Here is a 19,313-nt window from a genome sequence, read left to right as displayed (position 1 = left end):
GTTGAAAGAGACCTCAGGAGGTCATCTCATCCAACCCCCTGCTCAAAGCAGGACCAACACCAACTAAATCATCCCAGCCAGGGCTTTGTCAAGACAGGCCTTAAAAACCTCTAAGGATGGAGATTCCGCCACCTCCCTAGGTAACCCATTCCAGTGCTTCACCACCCTCCTAGTGAAATAGTGTTTCCTAATATTCAACCTAGACCTCCCGCACTGCAACTTGAGACCATTGCTCCTTGTTCTGTCATCTGCCACCACTGAGAACAGCCCAGCTCCATCCTCTTTGGAACCCCCATTCAGGTAGTTGAAGGCTGCTATCACATCCCCCCTCACTCTTCTCTTCTGCAGACTACACAAGCCCAGTTCCCTCAGCCGCTCCTCATAAATCATGTACCCCAGCCATCTGATAATTTTCGTTGCCCTCCAGTGGACTCTCTCCAATTTGTCCACATCTTTTCTGTATTGGGGCCCCTGAAACTAGACGCAATACTCCAGATGTGGTCTCATCAGTGCTGAATAGAGGGGAATAATCACTTCCCTCAATCTGCGGCAATGCTCCTACTAATGCAGCCGAATATGCCATTTGCTATTGTGGCCAAGAAGGCTCACTGCTGACTCATATCCAGTTTCTCGTCCACTGTAATCCCCAGGTCCTTTTCTGCAGAACTGCCTCTTAGCCAGTCAGTCCCCAGCCTGTAGCGGTACATGGGATTCTTCTATCCTAAGTGCAGGACTCTGCACTTGTCCTTGTTGAACCTCATCAGATTTCTTTTGGCCCAATCCTCCAATTTTTCTAGATCACTCTGGACACTATCTACCTCTCCCCCCAGCTTAGTGTCATTAATACTAAACATGAAGGGACACTCCATTTATATGGCTCATCGGTTGCTTTGGTACCAAGATGAGTTACATATTCAAAACCGGGTAACTGGGATGGTTGGAGTGAGGGTTTCTCAGACACGTAGGTTTCCACTTTTTGTTTATTCTGCATTTACCTTGGGAACTGCTTGTGCCTGCCTAATTCCCAGACAGTCGGTCAAGTTCCTTTGCACGCTCTGAATACTTCCCAAATCCCCCAAGCAGCAGGAAACAGTCCAGAAGTTCAGGATTTACAATCCCAGGCAGAGACGACCCATAACTGCTGATAGTGTGGAGGTAGAGTAGGGTGACCACATGTCCCGATTTTATTGGGACAGTCCCGATATTTGGGCCTTTTTCTTAAATAGGCGCCTATTTCTCCCCCCCCCCCACCTCTGTCCCGATTTTTCATACTTGCTATGTGGTCACCCTGGGATGGAGGGGCACAATTTAAACTTTCGACCACCCCCAGAACAGCTCAAGTTATTCCCCCTCCTCCAGACAGGCCCCCTCCTGGCCCTCAGTCTCCCCTCCCAGAAAGCAGTGCCCACCTCCCTGCAGCTCCCGTCTGTTGCTCCTGCCTCTCCCCGAGGGGCACAGCTTGCAGCTCACAGGTTCTGGTAGCCGCCCTGCAGGGAGTAGGGGCCTGGCTGCACCATGTGACTGAGCAGGGCTGGGAAACTGTGGCAGAAATCTGGGTCATGTGCCCTCCCCCCTCCAACACACACACACACACACACACACACACGCCTCTGATCCTAGAGCTGCTGAAGAGACAAGAACTGGCCCAGCAGGGAATGGGGGTTTTGGCTGTCAGGTTACTGCTTTTGGCTCCTCCCATTATGTAAATTAGCTCCTCTCTGTACTTGTGCATTTCTGGTACAGAAACAGTGGAAATAAGGACGGTGCAGCTCAGTCAGTTACACCAGGATGAGCTAAGAGACTGCAGCTGCAGGACTCACTTTATGTGGGAAACCCAGAATGAAGCCCACAAAGAGACCCTCGGCCCTGGTAGCAGCAGCCACTTGGGAAGCCCAAACAAGCAACAACTCCAACAAGCAACAAGCCACTTAAAGAGCCAGAAAGCCCAAAAAACAATCACCAAGCAACTCAAAGAAATTACAAGCATCCAGTGGCACAGGGACTGAGAGGAAGCCAATGCGTAACCCATGCCTGATGGGTGTGCTGCTCGGTCTCCCTCTAGTGGCACCGAAATCACCTAGATTTTTATGAGTCTGCTACATCCTTGGTTAATAGGCAGGTGCTTTTTTAGCTTATGCAGTAGAGGCCCACAGCACTAAGCTTCAGAGGTCCCAGGGTCAGTCCTGCCTGCCACCAACCAGGGTCTGTCAATGTTACAAATGCACCTCCACGTGCTGGGGTTTACTCCCGTTTAGAGCCCGTTGAGGAGGCCACCACCGTGCCAGGCATATTTCCGCGGGAAGGGGTGGGGCTTACGGTGACTGTGGCCCCTTTGTGCTGACACAGCCGGGGCCCAGAAGGTACAGAGCTGGGGTGAACACTCTAGACAGTTTCTGGAGATCCTACAATGAGGATAGTAAGTGAGTGGCAGGGTGTGAGGGGGAGACACACAGAGCACTGACCCCCGCGCTCAGGTGTGACCTCACCAATGGTGGTGATCAGGGACTAGAAGCAAGGTGCAAACTGAGCTAATCAGAACAAAGAGGCGTTATCGCTGTTCAGTCAGATGCAGTGATCCATGGTCCTACTCTAAGTCTTATCTGCGTCAGGAGCTGTTTCTCTCAGTGCATTTGTCACGCTGTGCAAAGCCCTGTCCCCAGGCATTTTACTTGCACACGCTTTGATGAAGCCAGGTTATGCATACAAATTAATTCCCAAATGCAGAGTGCAGAGGGATCCAGGTGCAGTCTCCATGACATTGTGCTGGGGGGTAAATCTAGCCCACCCTGCATGGGAAGACAGCTGGGCAGGCTGTGGAGCAAAGAGCTATGCACCATGTGGGAGTTCCCTGCAGGGGGATTCGGGGAAGGAGCGAAGACATGTGGAGCAGTATAGCCAGTTTTTGCCCCCTGCACCTACCCCAGCTGTTTTGGCCCCTCCCCCTTGCCAAGTGCAGGCTCAGGGCTCCTGTCATAAATATAAAGGGAAGGGTAAACCCCTTTGAAATCCCTCCTGGCCAGGGGAAAGCTCCTCTCACCTGTAAAGGGTTAAGAAGCTAAAGGTAGCCTCGCTGGCACCTGACCAAAATGACCAATGAGGAGACAAGATACTTTCAAAAGCTGGGAGGAGGGAGAGAAACAAAGGGTCTGTGTCTGTCTGTATGCTGCTCTTGCCAGGGACAGAACAGGAATGGAGTCTTAGAACTTTTAGTAAGTAATCTAGCTAGGTATGTGTTAGATTATGATTTCTTTAAATGGCTGAGAAAAGAATTGTGCTGAATAGAATAACTATTTCTGTCTGTGTATCTTTTTTGTAACTTAAGGTTTTGCCTACAGGGGTTCTCTATGTTTTGAATCTAATTACCCTGTAAGATATCTACCATCCTGATTTTACAGGGGGGATTTCTTTATTTCTATTTACTTCTATTTTTTATTAAAAGTCTTCTTGTAAAAAACTGAATGCTTTTTCATTGTTCTCAGATCCAAGGGTTTGGGTCTGTGGTCACCTATGCAAATTGGTGAGGCTTTTTATCCAACATTTCCCAGGAAAGGGGGGGTGCAAGTGTTGGGAGGATTGTTCATTGTTCTTAAGATCCAAGGGTCTGGGTCTGTAGTCACCTAGGCAAATTGGTGAGGCTTTTTACCAAACCTTGTCCAGGAAGTGGGGTGCAGGGTTTTGGGAAGTATTTTGGGGGGAAAGACGCGTCCAAACAGCTCTTCCCCAGTAACCAGTATTAGTTTGGTGGTGGTAGCGGCCAGTCCAAGGGTAACGGGTGTAATATTTTGTACCTTGGGGAAGTTTTGACCTAAGCTGGTAAAGATAAGCTTAGGAGGTTTTTCATGCAGGTCTCCACATCTGTACCCTAGAGTTCAGAGTGGGGGAGGAACCGTGACATGGTGGCATTGTGGTGGGATTAACCTGAAATCATTTTGAGATCCAGTTGAGATTTTTTGAACTAGAAATACAGATTTTAAAAAGGAATTTTTAGGAAGTCCAGAAAGCAGCTTTGAAACTGAAAGCAGCTTGGTTTCTCTCTGCTTTGTGGCCAAGCAGAGACAAAAGGGGATTATCTTGTGAATTGCAGGTTTTCTTTGCCTGGAGGCAGGGTACTTAACTCCTGCAGGGAAATTCACAGTCTTCCAACCCAGAGGTTTTTTTTTTCTTTTCTTCCTAAAAGTAAATAGGGGGTGTGTGTTCTACCCATTTGCTTTTTCTTTGGGCTGGGTAAGCAGGTTTCCAAGTAGTTGGAGGTTTTTTGCTTTAATTTGGGCCCAGAGCAGAGACAAGGGAATTGTCTTTTTCTGTAGGCTGACAGTCACTATCAGAGAATAGGTATTCTATTCCAGCACAGCAAAATTTTACAGCCAAGTTTTGTTTGTTTATTTCTAAACCTCGGGTATAAAGTTAGTTAAAAACAGAGAGGTTAGAATGACCAAATCCTCAGCTCGACTACAGCTGGAATTAGCCAAATTTCAGGCTGAGGAAAAACAAAGGGAACATGAAAGACAGATAGAACTCATGTGGCTGGAGAAGGAGGTACAGGAGGCTGCCCACAAGAGGGAAATGGAGGCAAGGAAGCATGTGGAGGAGGAGGAGAAGGAAAAAGAGAGGAAGCATGTGGAGGAGGTGGAGAGGATAAAGGCCCAGCAGAATATACCAACAAACCCTAGCAATCCTTCTCCAGGTACCACTTCCCATCCCAGAAAGTTCCCCACCTACAAGGCAGGTGATGATACTGAGGCCTTCTTAGAAAACTTCGAAAGGGCCTGCCTTGGGTACAACATCTCTACTGACCAATACATGGTAGAGCTGAGGCCGCAGCTCAGTGGACCCTTAGCTGAGGTGGCAGCTGAAATGCCTAAAGAACACATGAACAAGTATGAACTGTTTAAATCCAAGGCGAGAGTCAGAATGGGGATAACACCCGAGCAGTCTCGTCGGAGGTTCAGAGCCCTAAGGTGGAAACCAGACATGTCATTTACCCAACATGCCTACCACATTGTGAAACATTGGGATGCCTGGATATCAGGAGCAAGTGTTGACTCTCCAGTAAATTTGCCCTTCCTAATGCAAATGGAACAATTCTTAGAGGGTGTTCCTGAGGAAATAGAAAGATACATCCTAGATGGGAAACCCAAAACTGTAATTGAGGCAGGAGAGATTGGAGCCAGATGGGTGGAGGTGGCAGAGAAGAAGAAAACTGGTTGCAGTTGGAGCGGAGACCAGAAGGGACCACCCCAGACCACACCCTATTACCGGGGGCCGCCCAAAGCCCCACCTACCTCCCAAAGAACCCTCCAGACCCCTTATCATCCCAACACCCCGTTCTCCAGCAACCCTCCTCGCCCCAGTGACCCGTCAGCTGGACGATGTTTTAAATGTAACGAGCTGGGGCATGTGAAGGCCAACTGCCCCAAGAACCCCAACAGATTACAGTTCATTGCACCGGAATCACACCAGAGGTCCACAGGCCCAGATACCTCCCAGATACCCTTGGAGCAGAGGGAAACTGTGAGTGTGGGCGGGAAGAAGGTCACCGCGTGGAGGGACACCGGAGCACAGGTGTCAGCTATCCATGCTTCCTTAGTGGACCCCAATTTAATCAACCCAGAGATCCAAGTGATGATTCAACCCTTCAAGTCCAACTCTTTCAATTTGCCTACAGCCAAGTTGCCTGTCCAGTACAAGGGCTGGTCAGGAATGTGGACTTTTGCAGTCTATGATGATTATCCCATCCCCATGCTGTTGGGGGAAGACTTGGCCAATCATGTGAAGCAGGCCAAGAGGGTGGGAATGGTCACCCGCAGCCAGGCTAAACAAGCCGTGAGGCCTAGCTCTGTTCCGGAAACTTCTATCAGGACCCAGTCAGAGGTGATGGACCCGGACCCCAGGCCAATGTCTGCAACAGCAGTAGTGGATCCAGTCCCAGAGACCCAGACGGAACCAGTCCCAGAACTGGAACCAGCCAAACAACCAACACCAGACCCCGTGCCAGCACTGAATCCAGTACTTGCAACCTCAACACCAGAGGGCCCCACCGAACCTGAACTGGCAGCAGCCGATAACTCTACACAAGAGGCTCAGCCGGAGCCTGAATCCCAACATAGTGCACCAGCGGAGAGCGGTTCACAGTCAACAGAAACAGCTCCATCCCCTATATCGCTTCCAGAGGGACCAAGCCTAGGTCCACAATCCAATGAGGAACTGATGTCTCCAGCATCAAGGGAACAGTTCCAGACCGAACAGGAAGCAGATGAAAGCCTCCAGAGAGCTTGGAGGGCGGCACGGAGCAACCCACCACCTCTCAGCTCTTCTAATCGATCCAGGTTTGTTGTAGAAAGAGGACTTTTATACAAGGAAACTCTTTCTGGTGGACATCAGGAAGACTGGCATCCTCAGAGACAGTTGGTAGTTCCAACGAAATACCGGGCCAAGCTCTTGAGCTTAGCCCATGATCACCCTAGTGGCCATGCTGGGGTGAACAGGACCAAAGACCGTTTGGGGGGGTCATTCCACTGGGAGGGAATGGGCAAGGATGTTTCTACCTATGTCCAGTCTTGTGAGGTGTGCCAAAGAGTGGGAAAACCCCAAGACCCGGTCAAAGCCCCTCTCCAGCCACTCCCCATCATTGAAGTTCCATTTCAGCGAGTAGCTGTGGATATTCTGGGTCCTTTTCCGAAAAAGACACCCAGAGGAAAGCAGTACATACTGACTTTCATGGATTTTGCCACCCGATGGCCGGAAGCAGTAGCTCTAAGCAACACCAGGGCTAAAAGTGTGTGCCAGGCACTAGCAGACATTTTTGCCAGGGTAGGTTGGCCCTCTGACAGCCTCACAGATGCAGGGACTAATTTCCTGGCAGGAACTATGAAAAACCTAAGGGAAGCTCATGGGGTAAATCACTTGGTTGCCACTCCTTACAATCATCAAACAAATGGCATGGTGGAGAAGTTTAATGGAACTTTGGGGGCCATGATATGTAAATTCGTAAATGAGCACTCCAATGATTGGGACCTAGTGTTGCAGCAGTTGCTCTTTGCCTACAGAGCTGTACCACATCCCAGTTTAGGGTTTTCCCCATTTGAACTTGTATATGGCCGTGAGGTTAAGGGGCCATTGCAGTTGGTGAAGCAGCAATGGGAGGGATTTACACCTTCTCCAGGAACTAACATTCTGGACTTTGTAACCAACCTACAAAACACCCTCCGAACCTCTTTAGCCCTTGCTAGAGAAAACTTACAGGATGCTCAAAAAGAGCAAAAAGCCTGGTATGATAAACATGCCAGAGAGCGTTCCTTCAAAGTAGGAGACCAGGTCATGGTCTTAAAGGCGCTCCAGGCCCATAAAATGGAAGCATCGTGGGAAGGGCCATTCATGGTCCAGGAGCGCCTGGGAGCTGTTAATTATCTCATAGCATTCCCCACCTCCAACCGAAAGCCTAAGGTGTACCATATTAATTCTCTAAAGCCCTTTTATTCCAGAGAATTAAAGGTTTGTCAGTTTACAGCCCAGGGAGGAGACGACGCTGAGTGGCCTGAAGGTGTCTACTACGAAGGGAAATGTGGTGGTGGTGTGGAAGAGGTGAACCTCTCCATGACCCTTGGGCGTATGCAGCGACAGCAGATCCAGGAGCTGTGCACTAGCTACGCGCCAACGTTCTCAGCCACCCCAGGACTGACTGAACGGGCATACCACTCCATTGACACAGGTAATGCTCACCCAATTAGGGTCCACCCTTACCGGGTGTCTCCTCAAGCTAAAACTGCTATAGAACGGGAGATCCAGGATATGTTACAGATGGGTGTAATCCGCCCCTCTGAAAGTGCATGGACATCTCCAGTGGTTCTAGTTCCCAAACCAGATGGGGAAATACGTTTTTGCGTGGACTACCGTAAGCTAAATGCTGTAACTCGCCCAGACAACTATCCAATGCCACGCACAGATGAACTATTAGAGAAACTGGGACGGGCCCAGTTCATCTCTACCTTGGACTTAACCAAGGGGTACTGGCAGGTACCGCTAGATGAATCTGCCAAGGAAAGGTCAGCCTTCATCACACATCTTGGGCTGTATGAATTTAACGTACTACCTTTCGGGCTGCGAAATGCACCCGCCACTTTCCAAAGACTTGTAGATGGTCTCCTAGCGGGATTAGGAGAATATGCAGTTGCCTACCTTGACGACGTGGCCATATTTTCGGATTCCTGGGCAGACCACCTGGAACATCTACAAAAAGTCCTTGAGCGCATAAGGGAGGCAGGACTAACTGTTAAGGCTAAGAAGTGTCAAATAGGCCTAAACAGAGTGACTTACCTTGGACACCAGGTGGGTCAAGGAACTATCAGCCCCCTACAGGCCAAAGTGGATGCTATCTAAAAGTGGCCTGTCCCAAAGTCAAAGAAACAGGTTCAATCCTTCTTAGGCTTGGCCGGTTATTACAGACGATTTGTACCGCACTACAGCCAAATCGCTGCCCCACTGACAGACCTAACCAAAAAGAAACAGCCAAATGCTGTTCAGTGGACCGGAAAGTGTCAGAAGGCCTTTAACAAGCTTAAAGCGACACTCCTGTCTGACCCTGTACTAAGGGCCCCAGACTTTGACAAACCGTTCCTGGTAACCACAGATGCATCCGAGCGTGGTGTGGGAGCAGTTTTAATGCAGAAAGGACCTGATCAAGAATTCCACCCTGTAGTGTTTCTCAGCAAAAAACTGTCTGAGAGGGAAAGCAACTGGTCAGTAACTGAAAAAGAATGTTATGCCATTGTCTACGCTCTGGAAAAGCTACGCCCATGTGTTTGGGGACGGCGTTTCCACCTGCAAACCGACCATGCTGCACTAAAGTGGCTTCACACCGTCAAAGAAACTAACAAAAAACTTCTTCGGTGGAGTTTAGCTCTCCAAGATTTTGATTTCGACATCCAACACATCTCAGGAGCTTTTAACAAAGTGGCTGATGCACTCTCCTGTGAAAGTTTCCCAGAATCAACTGGTTAAAATCATCCTTGAGATGTGGAAAATATTGTTAGTCTTTATGTACTTGGTAGTATATTTAGAGATGCATGTGTCTTATTAACTCTGTTTTCCTAGAGCTCCAGGAAGAAATCCCAGCCAGTGTTTCACCCTAGCTGAGATTTGGGGGGCGTGTCATAAATATAAAGGGAAGGGTAAACCCCTTTGAAATCCCTCCTGGCCAGGGGAAAGCTCCTCTCACCTGTAAAGGGTTAAGAAGCTAAAGGTAACCTCGCTGGCACCTGACCAAAATGACCAATGAGGAGACAAGATACTTTCAAAAGCTGGGAGGAGGGAGAGAAACAAAGGGTCTGTGTCTGTCTGTATGCTGCTCTTGCCAGGGACAGAACAGGAATGGAGTCTTAGAACTTTTAGTAAGTAATCTAGCTAGGTATGTGTTAGATTATGATTTCTTTAAATGGCTGAGAAAAGAATTGTGCTGAATAGAATAACTATTTCTGTCTGTGTATCTTTTTTGTAACTTAAGGTTTTGCCTAGAGGGGTTCTCTATGTTTTGAATCTAATTACCCTGTAAGATATCTACCATCCTGATTTTACAGGGGGGATTTCTTTATTTCTATTTACTTCTATTTTTTATTAAAAGTCTTCTTGTAAAAAACTGAATGCTTTTTCATTGTTCTCAGATCCAAGGGTTTGGGTCTGTGGTCACCTATGCAAATTGGTGAGGCTTTTTATCCAACATTTCCCAGGAAAGGGGGGGTGCAAGTGTTGGGAGGATTGTTCATTGTTCTTAAGATCCAAGGGTCTGGGTCTGTAGTCACCTAGGCAAATTGGTGAGGCTTTTTACCAAACCTTGTCCAGGAAGTGGGGTGCAGGGTTTTGGGAAGTATTTTGGGGGGAAAGACGCATCCAAACAGCTCTTCCCCAGTAACCAGTATTAGTTTGGTGGTGGTAGCGGCCAGTCCAAGGACAACGGGTGTAATATTTTGTACCTTGGGGAAGTTTTGACCTAAGCTGGTAAAGATAAGCTTAGGAGGTTTTTTTTCATGCAGGTCCCCACATCTGTACCCTAGAGTTCAGAGTGGGGGAGGAACCTTGACAAGTGCAGGCTCAGGGCTCCTCTCCTGCTGCCTCAGGGAACTCTGGGTAAAACTCCACAGCACTCGCCCCCCCTGGCTCCAGTCCCAGCTCCCACAGCCACAGGCAGGGTTGCAGCTGCTGCTGAAGCCCTGGGGAGACTCTGGGCGGCTGTACCCAGGCATGTATCAGCACAAACCTGCTAATGGGGCCAACACCACACCCCACAACAACTGCCCCAGCTGCCCCCTGCTAGTGGTGCAGAGGATGGTGCAGCCTGCTCATCCCCAGTCTGCCCAAGGGAGCTCAGGGAGAGACTGGTCAGTTCCACCCTGACCCCAGTGCAGGGCATAGTCCAGTTCTGAGTCACCAGGAATGTCACTCACTGTGTTCAGTCCCTTGTCCCTCATGGGGAGTTTCCTACAGGGGCAAGTTGGCCGAGTTCTTACCTGAGCAGATCACTCCAGTATCAAGAGAATGAGAGCACTGGAATGCAGCCCATCCTACATGATTGCAGTCCCAGAGAGCTGACTCGTCACCACCACAATCAACTAGAATCAGCCAAGTTGGTCCAGATCCTTCTCCAAAATGAGCCCGGCCAGGGGCACTGACAGCAGATCCACATCCCAGCTGCTTACAAACCACCTCAGCATCTTCCATGTCCCAGCTGGTATCACACACCGTCCCCCACTGATCCTGGTGTTTAACCTCCACTCTCCCGGCACAGTGGCTGCGTCCATCCGCCAGCCTCAGCTGGTTGGCACCTTCAAAGAGAGACAGAGCAGGGTCAGAGTGAGCAGGGAGCCCCCTCCCCAGCGTTTGCACAGCAGAGTCCGCGCCCAGCAGCAGGGGATTCGCGCCCAGAGCCAGGAGAATGGGACATGCCCAGAGCTGCCTCATGACTCCACCTGATCCTGTCTCAGAGCCTCCCACTCGGGGCTGTCACTGCTGTAGCTTTCGCCATTTTATCCCCACTCTGGCAATTTGGGGTGTTTTTACCTGTCTCATGAGAACACGATGAAAGGCGCCAACTCACCGAGTTTCCCTTATTCCAAATGGCACCATCTCCTGTCACTGTCACTGGGGCTGAAGTCAGCGAGGTGCTGCCATCTCCCTACAGGCTGTCAGCACGTGGGAGTGAGGCCTCCCTGAGTAAAGCTGGCTGCCACCTACCACTGTTTTCAGTGAGACTTTAGCAGGGTACGTGGCTTCCCCTGAATGGCTCAGGGGACTGGACAGGACCCATGGACTGTGATGAGCAGCAGAGACCCTGTGCAAGGAGGAGGGGAAGAGTGAGGGGAGCAGGGCACTTGGGGGCTGGAGGCAGATTCTGGGGTTACAAGGGAATGGGGTGCAGGTGCTATGTCAGCAGAAAGGAGGAGTGGAAAGTGTAGGGTGGGGGGTCTGGAGCAGGGGACCAGGGGAAGGGAGGGGGTCTGGAAAGTTGGGTCAGGAGGAAGGGAGAGGAGGGGGTCTAGAGTGAGGTAGGAGGGAGAGCTGGGGAGGGTGCGGAGGGGTCTGGAGAAGGAGGAAGGAGGGAGGTGAGGGGAGTGGAGGGGCAGGGAGGTGGGGGTCTGGAGCAGAGGGATATGAGGGAGTAGTGGGGTGAAGAATCTGGACTGTAGTAGGGGGCAGGAGGGAGGGTGGAGAGGGGAAGAGGGGGTCTGGAAGAGGAGGCTGGAAGGAGGCAAGGGAAGAGGAGGGGCCTCTAGAGTGAGGAGAGTGCTTAACAGCCTCAGACAGAGAAGTTATGGGGGTGGGGTGGGGGGGATTCAGAGAAGTGTTGCTATTTGCAAAAGGCTAAACCAATCCCATTGTGTTATGGTGACATTATAGCTGATGTGAATGGTTGATGTCAGAGTGAAGGTCTCCAGTATCTCTGTCTGTAACTCACCCCTGACCAGTGACAGAAGTTCTGTGTGCGAGCATGAACCATGCTCATGAATTAGCTCAGTGGCTGTCAAGCTATTTCCCAGCCAGCCCTTCTTCTGTCAGAGGAACTGAAGCAGGACGGGAGAGTGAAGGCAGTGCTGGGCAATGGACGGCAGTTCCCGTCTCTGGGGTGAGGGGAGGGTAAGCGCAGTCTCCAGCTGAGCAGCCAGGGGGAGTCGTGCAGTTCGGGTGCACAAAGGGTGACTTTTCAGCCTGCGATTCTCACCCCAAGCGCTGGCAGAGGTGTAGACGGGGATTCTAAAGTCCAAAGACAGATGGAAAAATGAGACTGGATGGTTTTTTTAACCTTGCAATTTTTTTCTGTGGCGCTTGGCATTACAGCCTTGTGCTCCCTAACGGAGCTTCCTCTCCCCACCTGCCCCACACATTTCCCTCTTCCACTGGTCTCTTCCCCCCCTCCTCCCCTGGGCTCTTCCCCCTCCTCTTCTCCCCTTTCTAACTGGCCTCTCTGCCCAGCACGTACAGGCTGCTCCTTCCCCAGATGAGGAGCAGACTCTGCCCCCACTCCCTGCAAGCTGCTTTTCTCCCAGTTGCTCTGAGTTTCACCCCCTGCCCTCAGTTGTCTCTAGGCCTCTTTGCATTTCTGGGGGTTGTGGAGAGGAAAAGCTGGCTGCTGGGAGAGAGGCAGTTTACTAGGACTGTGAGGTGGGGCCACTGCCTGCCACACAGTCCTCAGATATTGCCTGGGAGAACTGGCCCCCAGGACAGGGTTTGACGACCCTGGACTGTTCCTGAGACTGGGAGCAAGTCCAGGCATCGTTACTACTCTTAGGAGCTACGGCTACATGCAGAGTTCCACCGTGAGCCCTGGAACAGGCTGGTTGCAGCAGTGGATGGCTGAGCTGGGGACACCATGTGTAAGGAGCCTCCATGGAGCTGAGAGAACAGTGCAATTCACACCAGTACGTGGCCAGACCGTCCTGCTCCTTCAATGCCAAGTAAATACAAAACAGTCACTTTGCTGCAATCCACAGGGAAGGTTATTAGGAGCTGCTCTGTGCAGTCGAGTCCCAAAGAAAACCCCTTGGGCCTGGTCTGCACTAGGAAGAAAGGGTTAGTTTTTTTTCAATCGAGTTAACTCAGTGACGTTCACTTGTGGTAGGACCCAAGGCTAAGTGCACACAGAGTTCTGTTTCCCTGAATAGAGTTGAACCTAACAACAGCCAGCAGTTTCAGTGCTCAGAAATCCCCAGCCTGCACCTCCAGCGAGCTCCAACAGGCTTTGGTTCTTTGCTCCCTTCTTGGATCCCAGCCACAACTCCTTCTACTGGCTTCTCCCTCCAACAGACATAGTCCAACACCAATATCCTGGCCCCTGCATTGGCAACAAGGGAAAGCCCTGGCTAGCTCTGCCCTGACCATGTGGCCAGTGACTTGGGCAATAGCCCCCAGCGTCTGGACATGTTTTTACTACATAAAAGATTTTGATGGTTCTGTCTATTGAGCCTAATAGAGTGTGCTTGGTCCAGCCATTAGCTGTCATGATGTCTGTGATTCGCTTCTGATCCAAGACCCCGTGATGGCAGCCATTAGCACCTTTCAGGATAACAATTACATTTACATACTGCACCTATCGTATGCTTGCACCACTTGGGCCCAACTTGGAATAATGACCCCAGCCAGCATTCTGAACATTGGGTAAATTCAGATCCCGGTCTGGGAGTGAAACCTGTGGCTTTTGTCCATCCCTGATATTTTCTCATTTGTTTGCCTGGAGCCCAAAGAATTGTATAATGTTTGCCTGGAGCCCACATATTTGGGGTGGATCAATAATGGTGAATCACTATTGTGACGGGTTCCCCCCGGGGTGCCACCTTGAACTAGGGTATCACTGAGCCCCCTGATGCACCAGCTTGGGCTCCCTCTCACACTGTACTGCGGTGACAAACTGCAAAGCCCTCCAGCCTGCACTTTCACCAGCTTTCATACAGGTAGGGACACACCCAGCTGCAGTCACATACAGGCTCTCTAATCACCAGCTTCCCAGCCTAGGATCTGAGAGCAGTACCATCCTGCCCTGGTCAAATCTGACCAGTATATGGGTTTAACACCTGGTCCACCTCTCCCTCAATGTGAAGAGAACAATGCACACTTGTAGTACCCAAGCTGAGATTTTCCTCAAGCACTCCAGTCAAAGCTCACTGGTTTAGATGAAAACAAAAACAAGTTTATTAACTACAAAAGATAGCTTTTAAGTGATTATAAGTGATAGCAAACAGATCAAAGTAGATTACCTAGCAAATAAACAAAAATGCTACCTAAGTTTAATATACTAGATAGATTGGATATGAATTAGCAGATTCTTACCCTAAGAGATGATACAAACAGGCTGCAGAGTCTTAAGGCACAAGCTACACTTGCTTTGCAGCTTGGAATCCCCAGGTGTTTCATACACAGGCTAGAAATCTCTTTAGCATGGGTCCAGCACTTCCCGCAGTTCAGTCTTTGGTCCTCAGGAGTTTCCAGGAGTCTTATTGTGTGGGGAGTGAAGACCCCAGATGATGTCACTCCCTGCCTTATATAGCTTTTGCTTATGGTGCAAACCCTTTGTTTCAAAGCTTGGTTCCCAGACCAGTTTATGGAAAAATACTGACATCCCAAGATGGAGTCCAGCATCATGTGGCCTGGTCACATGTCTTTGTAGAGTCATAGCAGCCATTACTTACAGGCTGTCTGGAGCATTCTCAGGAGGGCTCACCAGCTGGAGAATAAGCTTCTCCTAAGTCCTATTGTTTTTCCGAATGGCCCATTAACCTGAATAGGCCCTTTCCCACCCACTATCTAGACTGAAAGCATCTTGTCTAGTGGGCGTTACCCAGGTGTAACTATATTTGAAGTATAGATACATAGTCAGTATTCATATCTTCAGATACAAAAAAGAATAAATGCATGCAAATAGGATAATCATATTCAGCAAATGATAACTTTTCCAACGACACCTCACATGACTTATGTAGGATAAAATCCATCATAATTATGTCATAATCAGATCATAATAATATCACTGTGACAAATATGGGGTGCATTGCACAACGATCTTCTGGCAAAGACTGTCCAAGCCTCTGTTCAGGGCTAATGGAGGGGGATTGGGGCACTGAGGAAAAGGGAAAATAGCTACATGGTGATATCCCCTATCCTGTATACTCCCCTGCAACACTGTGTTTGCGTCATGCGAAGCAAACTCAAATTTCCCCTAGAAAATAAAAAATTTCTAGGGGATGATGCACATTTGCTTATAAATCCAACAAAAATGCATTGAGCTGAACATGTGCTTGGCATCACTATATGACACTGTCCCACAATCATGTCATAATTTATTCCTCACAAAGCAACAATTGTCCATCTCCTGCAATGCCAGTCTGATCGCGCACGAGTCACCACAAAATGCTCTGCTTTCTGGTCATGTACAGCTCTGTCATGGGCTCTAGCCCCAGCACATTATATTTCAGCTTCTTGGGAATTTGAAATATAAACACCAAGTAACCTGCTAGATGGTTTGGTTTGCTCAGGATTTTCAGGGTCTTAGGTCCCTAATCACCACACAGTTACTGAGCTGTCTGTGAAATATACATTTGGGCTGTTTTTACTCTAATGCAATAATTTAGACTGAAATTTCTCATTATCAGCTTCAACTTCAGTTTCTCTAGCTGGTGCAGCAGCACATCGGGTTCCCATGAAACAGCTACTGCTGAGGCATTCGCTCCCCTGCCAAACACCTGGATCATTCTCATGCTATTAATACCAGCCCAACAGGTTCCAATCACTGTATTATTTAAATTATATCTGGGTCTCACATTTGATTTTAATCCTATATTTAATCATTTCTGGAATCTTTGGGCCAGATTCACTCCCTGCATTTGACGAGCACATGCTGCTGTAACACATTGTCTAGGCCCCCCATTAGTGTTAAGTCTGCCTGGAGCTTGGACACAGTTTGGCAAAGAGCCTGCAGCCCCCTCTGTGCTGGAGGAAGGAGAGCAGCCCTGGGCGGGGCAGCCTTGAGGGAATGAAACCAATGTGGCCGTGAGAGGCTGCCAAGGTTCCTTCCCCACTCTGAACTCTAGGGTATAGATGTGGGGACCTGCATAAAAACCTCCTAAGCTTACTTTTACCAGCTTACGTTAAAACTTCCCCAAGCTACAAACTATTTTACCCTTTGCCCTTGGACTTCCACTGCCACCACCAAACGTTTATCTGGGTTTATTTTATTAGGAAAGTGTTGTCTGGAAATGTCTTTCCCCCCAAAATCCTCCCAACCCTGGCACCCCACTTCCTGGGGAAGGTTTGATAAAAATCCTCACCAATTTGCATAGGTAACCACAGAACAAACCCTTGGATCTTAAGAACAATGAAAAAAGCAATCAGGTTCTTAAAAGAAGAATTTTAATAGAAGAAAAAGTAAAAGAATCACCTCTGTAAAATCGGGATGGTAAATATCTTACAGTGTAATTCTATTCAAAACATAGAGAATCCCTCGACGCAAAACCTTACGTTACAAAAAGACACACAGAGAGGAATATTCATTCTATTCAGCACAGCTTATTTTCTCAGCCATTTAAAGAAATCATTATCAAACGCATATCTAGCTAGATTACTTACTAAGTTCTAAGACTCCATTCCTGTTCTGTCCCCAGCAAAAGCATCACCCAGACAGACACAGACCCTTTGTTTTTCTCCCTCTTCCCAGCTTTTGAAAGTATCTTTCAAAGTCTCCTCATTGGTCATTTTGGTCAGGTGCCAGTGAGGTTACCTTTAGCTTCTTAACCCTTGACAGGTGAGAGGATTTTTTCCTCTGGCCAGGAGGGATTTTAAAGGGGTTCACCCTTCCCTTTATATTTATGACAGAGACACTGATACAGCACCTCTGCCATGCAGCTTGTGCTGGTCGGGCTTCTCTAGACTCCAGCTCGGATTCAAAGCTGCTGTGTGCCAGCAGAAACCCTGAGGGAGGGAGGGAGGCAGGGGTCCCACAGCATAAATCTTCCCGCTGGCAGAACTTCCAGTACCCTCACACGCACAGGGTATTGCACACTGCACCCTACCTCACACCCCCTCACTCATTCTGTGGTAGGAATCAGCTCTGGGTTTATTTGGGAAAATCCTGCTCATCTCACACATGCAAAACTTCTCCTGGCTTCAGTGAGTGAATGGGGGAGTGAGGAGCCAGGACTTGGCCCTTGGAGCTGTTGGATTCTGGACCAACAGACATTTCTGTTGGATCCCAAATTATTGATGTATTTCTTGGGATTTAAAACACTAAAGTGACGCCTAGCCAAGGCTCTAGGCACCCGGACGGCATGGATAACACACAAATTCCAGCAGCATAAGTGACCATTTCAATAGGAACTCAGCTAGCCAGACACCTACAGAAACTCCTTCCACCCCTTTCTCATTATGTGATGCACAGCCTGTGTCCTTCCCAACCCCCACGCCTCACACAAGTGTATTTTGCAGTGTGCCCAAAAGGTCATCACCAAATTTGCACTATTTTGGCCCAAAGGGCGAGCAAGTTCTAGAGTCCTGGAGCCCCCACAGAGAGCATCCTGCCAGCCACCCCTCTCCTTTATAAAAGGGGGAACAAGCTCGGGTACCCTGCTGACCATAGCTCTGGCCATACGGCACAGGGAGAGAGGTGATCCCTCAGAGAGGCTGGTCCCAGACCATTTAGGACTTTATAAATCATCACCAACACCTTAACCTCCACCCAGAGCTGGGCAGCCAGTGCAGACCCTGCAGAATGGCTGTAACATGCTCCCAGCCAGATGCGCTGCTCAGTGAGTCACTGCCATTTGCACCAGCTTTGTTCTCTGAATGGTTTTAAGGTGAAGCCCCACACAGAGGTCATTGCATTAGTTCAATCTCAAAGTAGTAAAAGCCTCGGTAACAGTGGCAAGGTCCAATCCCAAAAGGAAAAGTCACAACCTCCAAGCCAGACACAGATGGTAAAAAGCAGACTGTAAAAGTTACCACCCTAGTTCCAGTTAACCCAGCTCCCCTGGTGAAACACAGAGGAGACTTACCTGCTATGACCTGAATTGTGAGGAGAAGAAGCCACAGCACCGGAGTGGAGAGATGTCCCTTCATTGCCAGCCTGACTTGCTGTCCCCTCATTCACTGCACTGGCTGCACCTAAACACCTGCCAGGGCTCCTCTGTGACTGACAAGTGACAACAAAGCAGTGGAAGGGAAATATATAGATTCAGAGGCTGGCATCAGCTGCGGGAAGGAACCAATAGCAAACCCATCTGCCTTTTTAGTTATTATCAGTGGTTTTATCTGTGAATGTATGAAGCTAAAACATCCAATAAAACTCAAAAGCAACAAGCATCACCATATATGAGTGATGAGCCCCCTCCTGACGTCAGGTTTACCACAGCCTCAGATCATCGGCTAACCCCATCTCTGGTGCGGGAACAAAAACTGCTGTACAAACTGTATGTAGCTAAGCTGTTTCTCACCCTCATAGATTCTATATTGTATTAGACATCAGTTGGGAGACATTTGAGGCAGGTTATTTTATAAACTAGGGAATAAATCCCCTGTGCCAAAGGTGATCATTACAAGACCAATTCCCAGTATAGGACATGCCCAATTGTAGACAAGGACAAGTCACTAGAACCAGTTTGTGTCACTCAGATCAGCTGTTGAACAAGATAAATTACCCAGCACCACCTGTAATATTGACAGTTGTCCAACTAATAGACCTTGGGGTTTCCTGCCTAGACCATGATCATTAGTGGCAGAGGCAGATCTTAGGGCTTCCTGAGTAGGCCATGACCCTCTCTTGCGGTAGCAGGATGTTTGGCACACATTATGCCCATCAGTGCTGTCAGTAGGGGGACGACTCCTTGGAAAGAAGTTTACTTGATTCTTGGGACACAGACAATTAACGGAACAGGCACAAGGCAACGGACATAGAAAGCTCAGAATAATGACTGGCTGGCATCACACCACCTCAGGCTCTTCCTAAAGAGAACTGTTTCAAATACTTGGATTAAGGGAAACATCTTTAACTCTTTACCTTTCCCTTTTCTCCCATGCTGCCCTTTCTTTATGGAGAAAACTCCCCGAAAAAATCTGTGCAGCCAACACCTGATCCTCCTTTGAATCCCTTCTTGAGATCCCTCCCTCTGTTGTGATTCCGGAAAAAGACTTGACAGTGACTAGCTTGGCAGGTGAGGAGCTCTGGGTGTACCTCTTGCCCTTCCTTCCCTCTCCTTATTTTAACCAACCTCCGCTCCCCAATCCTGCCATTCCCCCTCACTCAGCCCTACTGCTACTTAAACAACAGTAACGACAAAACAGGAAAT

At 49.0% G+C, this 19,313-nt stretch overlaps 1 protein-coding gene across 1 annotated transcript in view; it reads right to left on the bottom strand.

The window, feature by feature from the left end:
* The window catches only part of LOC311520853 (antigen WC1.1-like), a gene marked incomplete at its 5' end in the record, with an annotated part of 82,468 nt that overhangs the window by 51,905 nt on the left and 11,250 nt on the right, over positions 1–19,313 (bottom strand). Inside the window, one exon of the mRNA XM_084628714.1 lies at positions 10,689–10,814. Coding sequence (XP_084484840.1) covers positions 10,689–10,814 — 126 coding nt within the window. The remainder of the gene's footprint in view (positions 1–10,688; positions 10,815–19,313) is intronic.

Source organism: Lepidochelys olivacea, assembly GCF_965140295.1.
Source record: "Lepidochelys olivacea isolate rLepOli2 genome assembly, chromosome: 1".
Classification (NCBI taxonomy): Eukaryota; Metazoa; Chordata; order Testudines; family Cheloniidae; genus Lepidochelys; species Lepidochelys olivacea.
The sequence above is the reverse complement of the archived record's forward strand: the minus strand, read 5'-3'. Positions and strand labels throughout refer to the sequence as shown.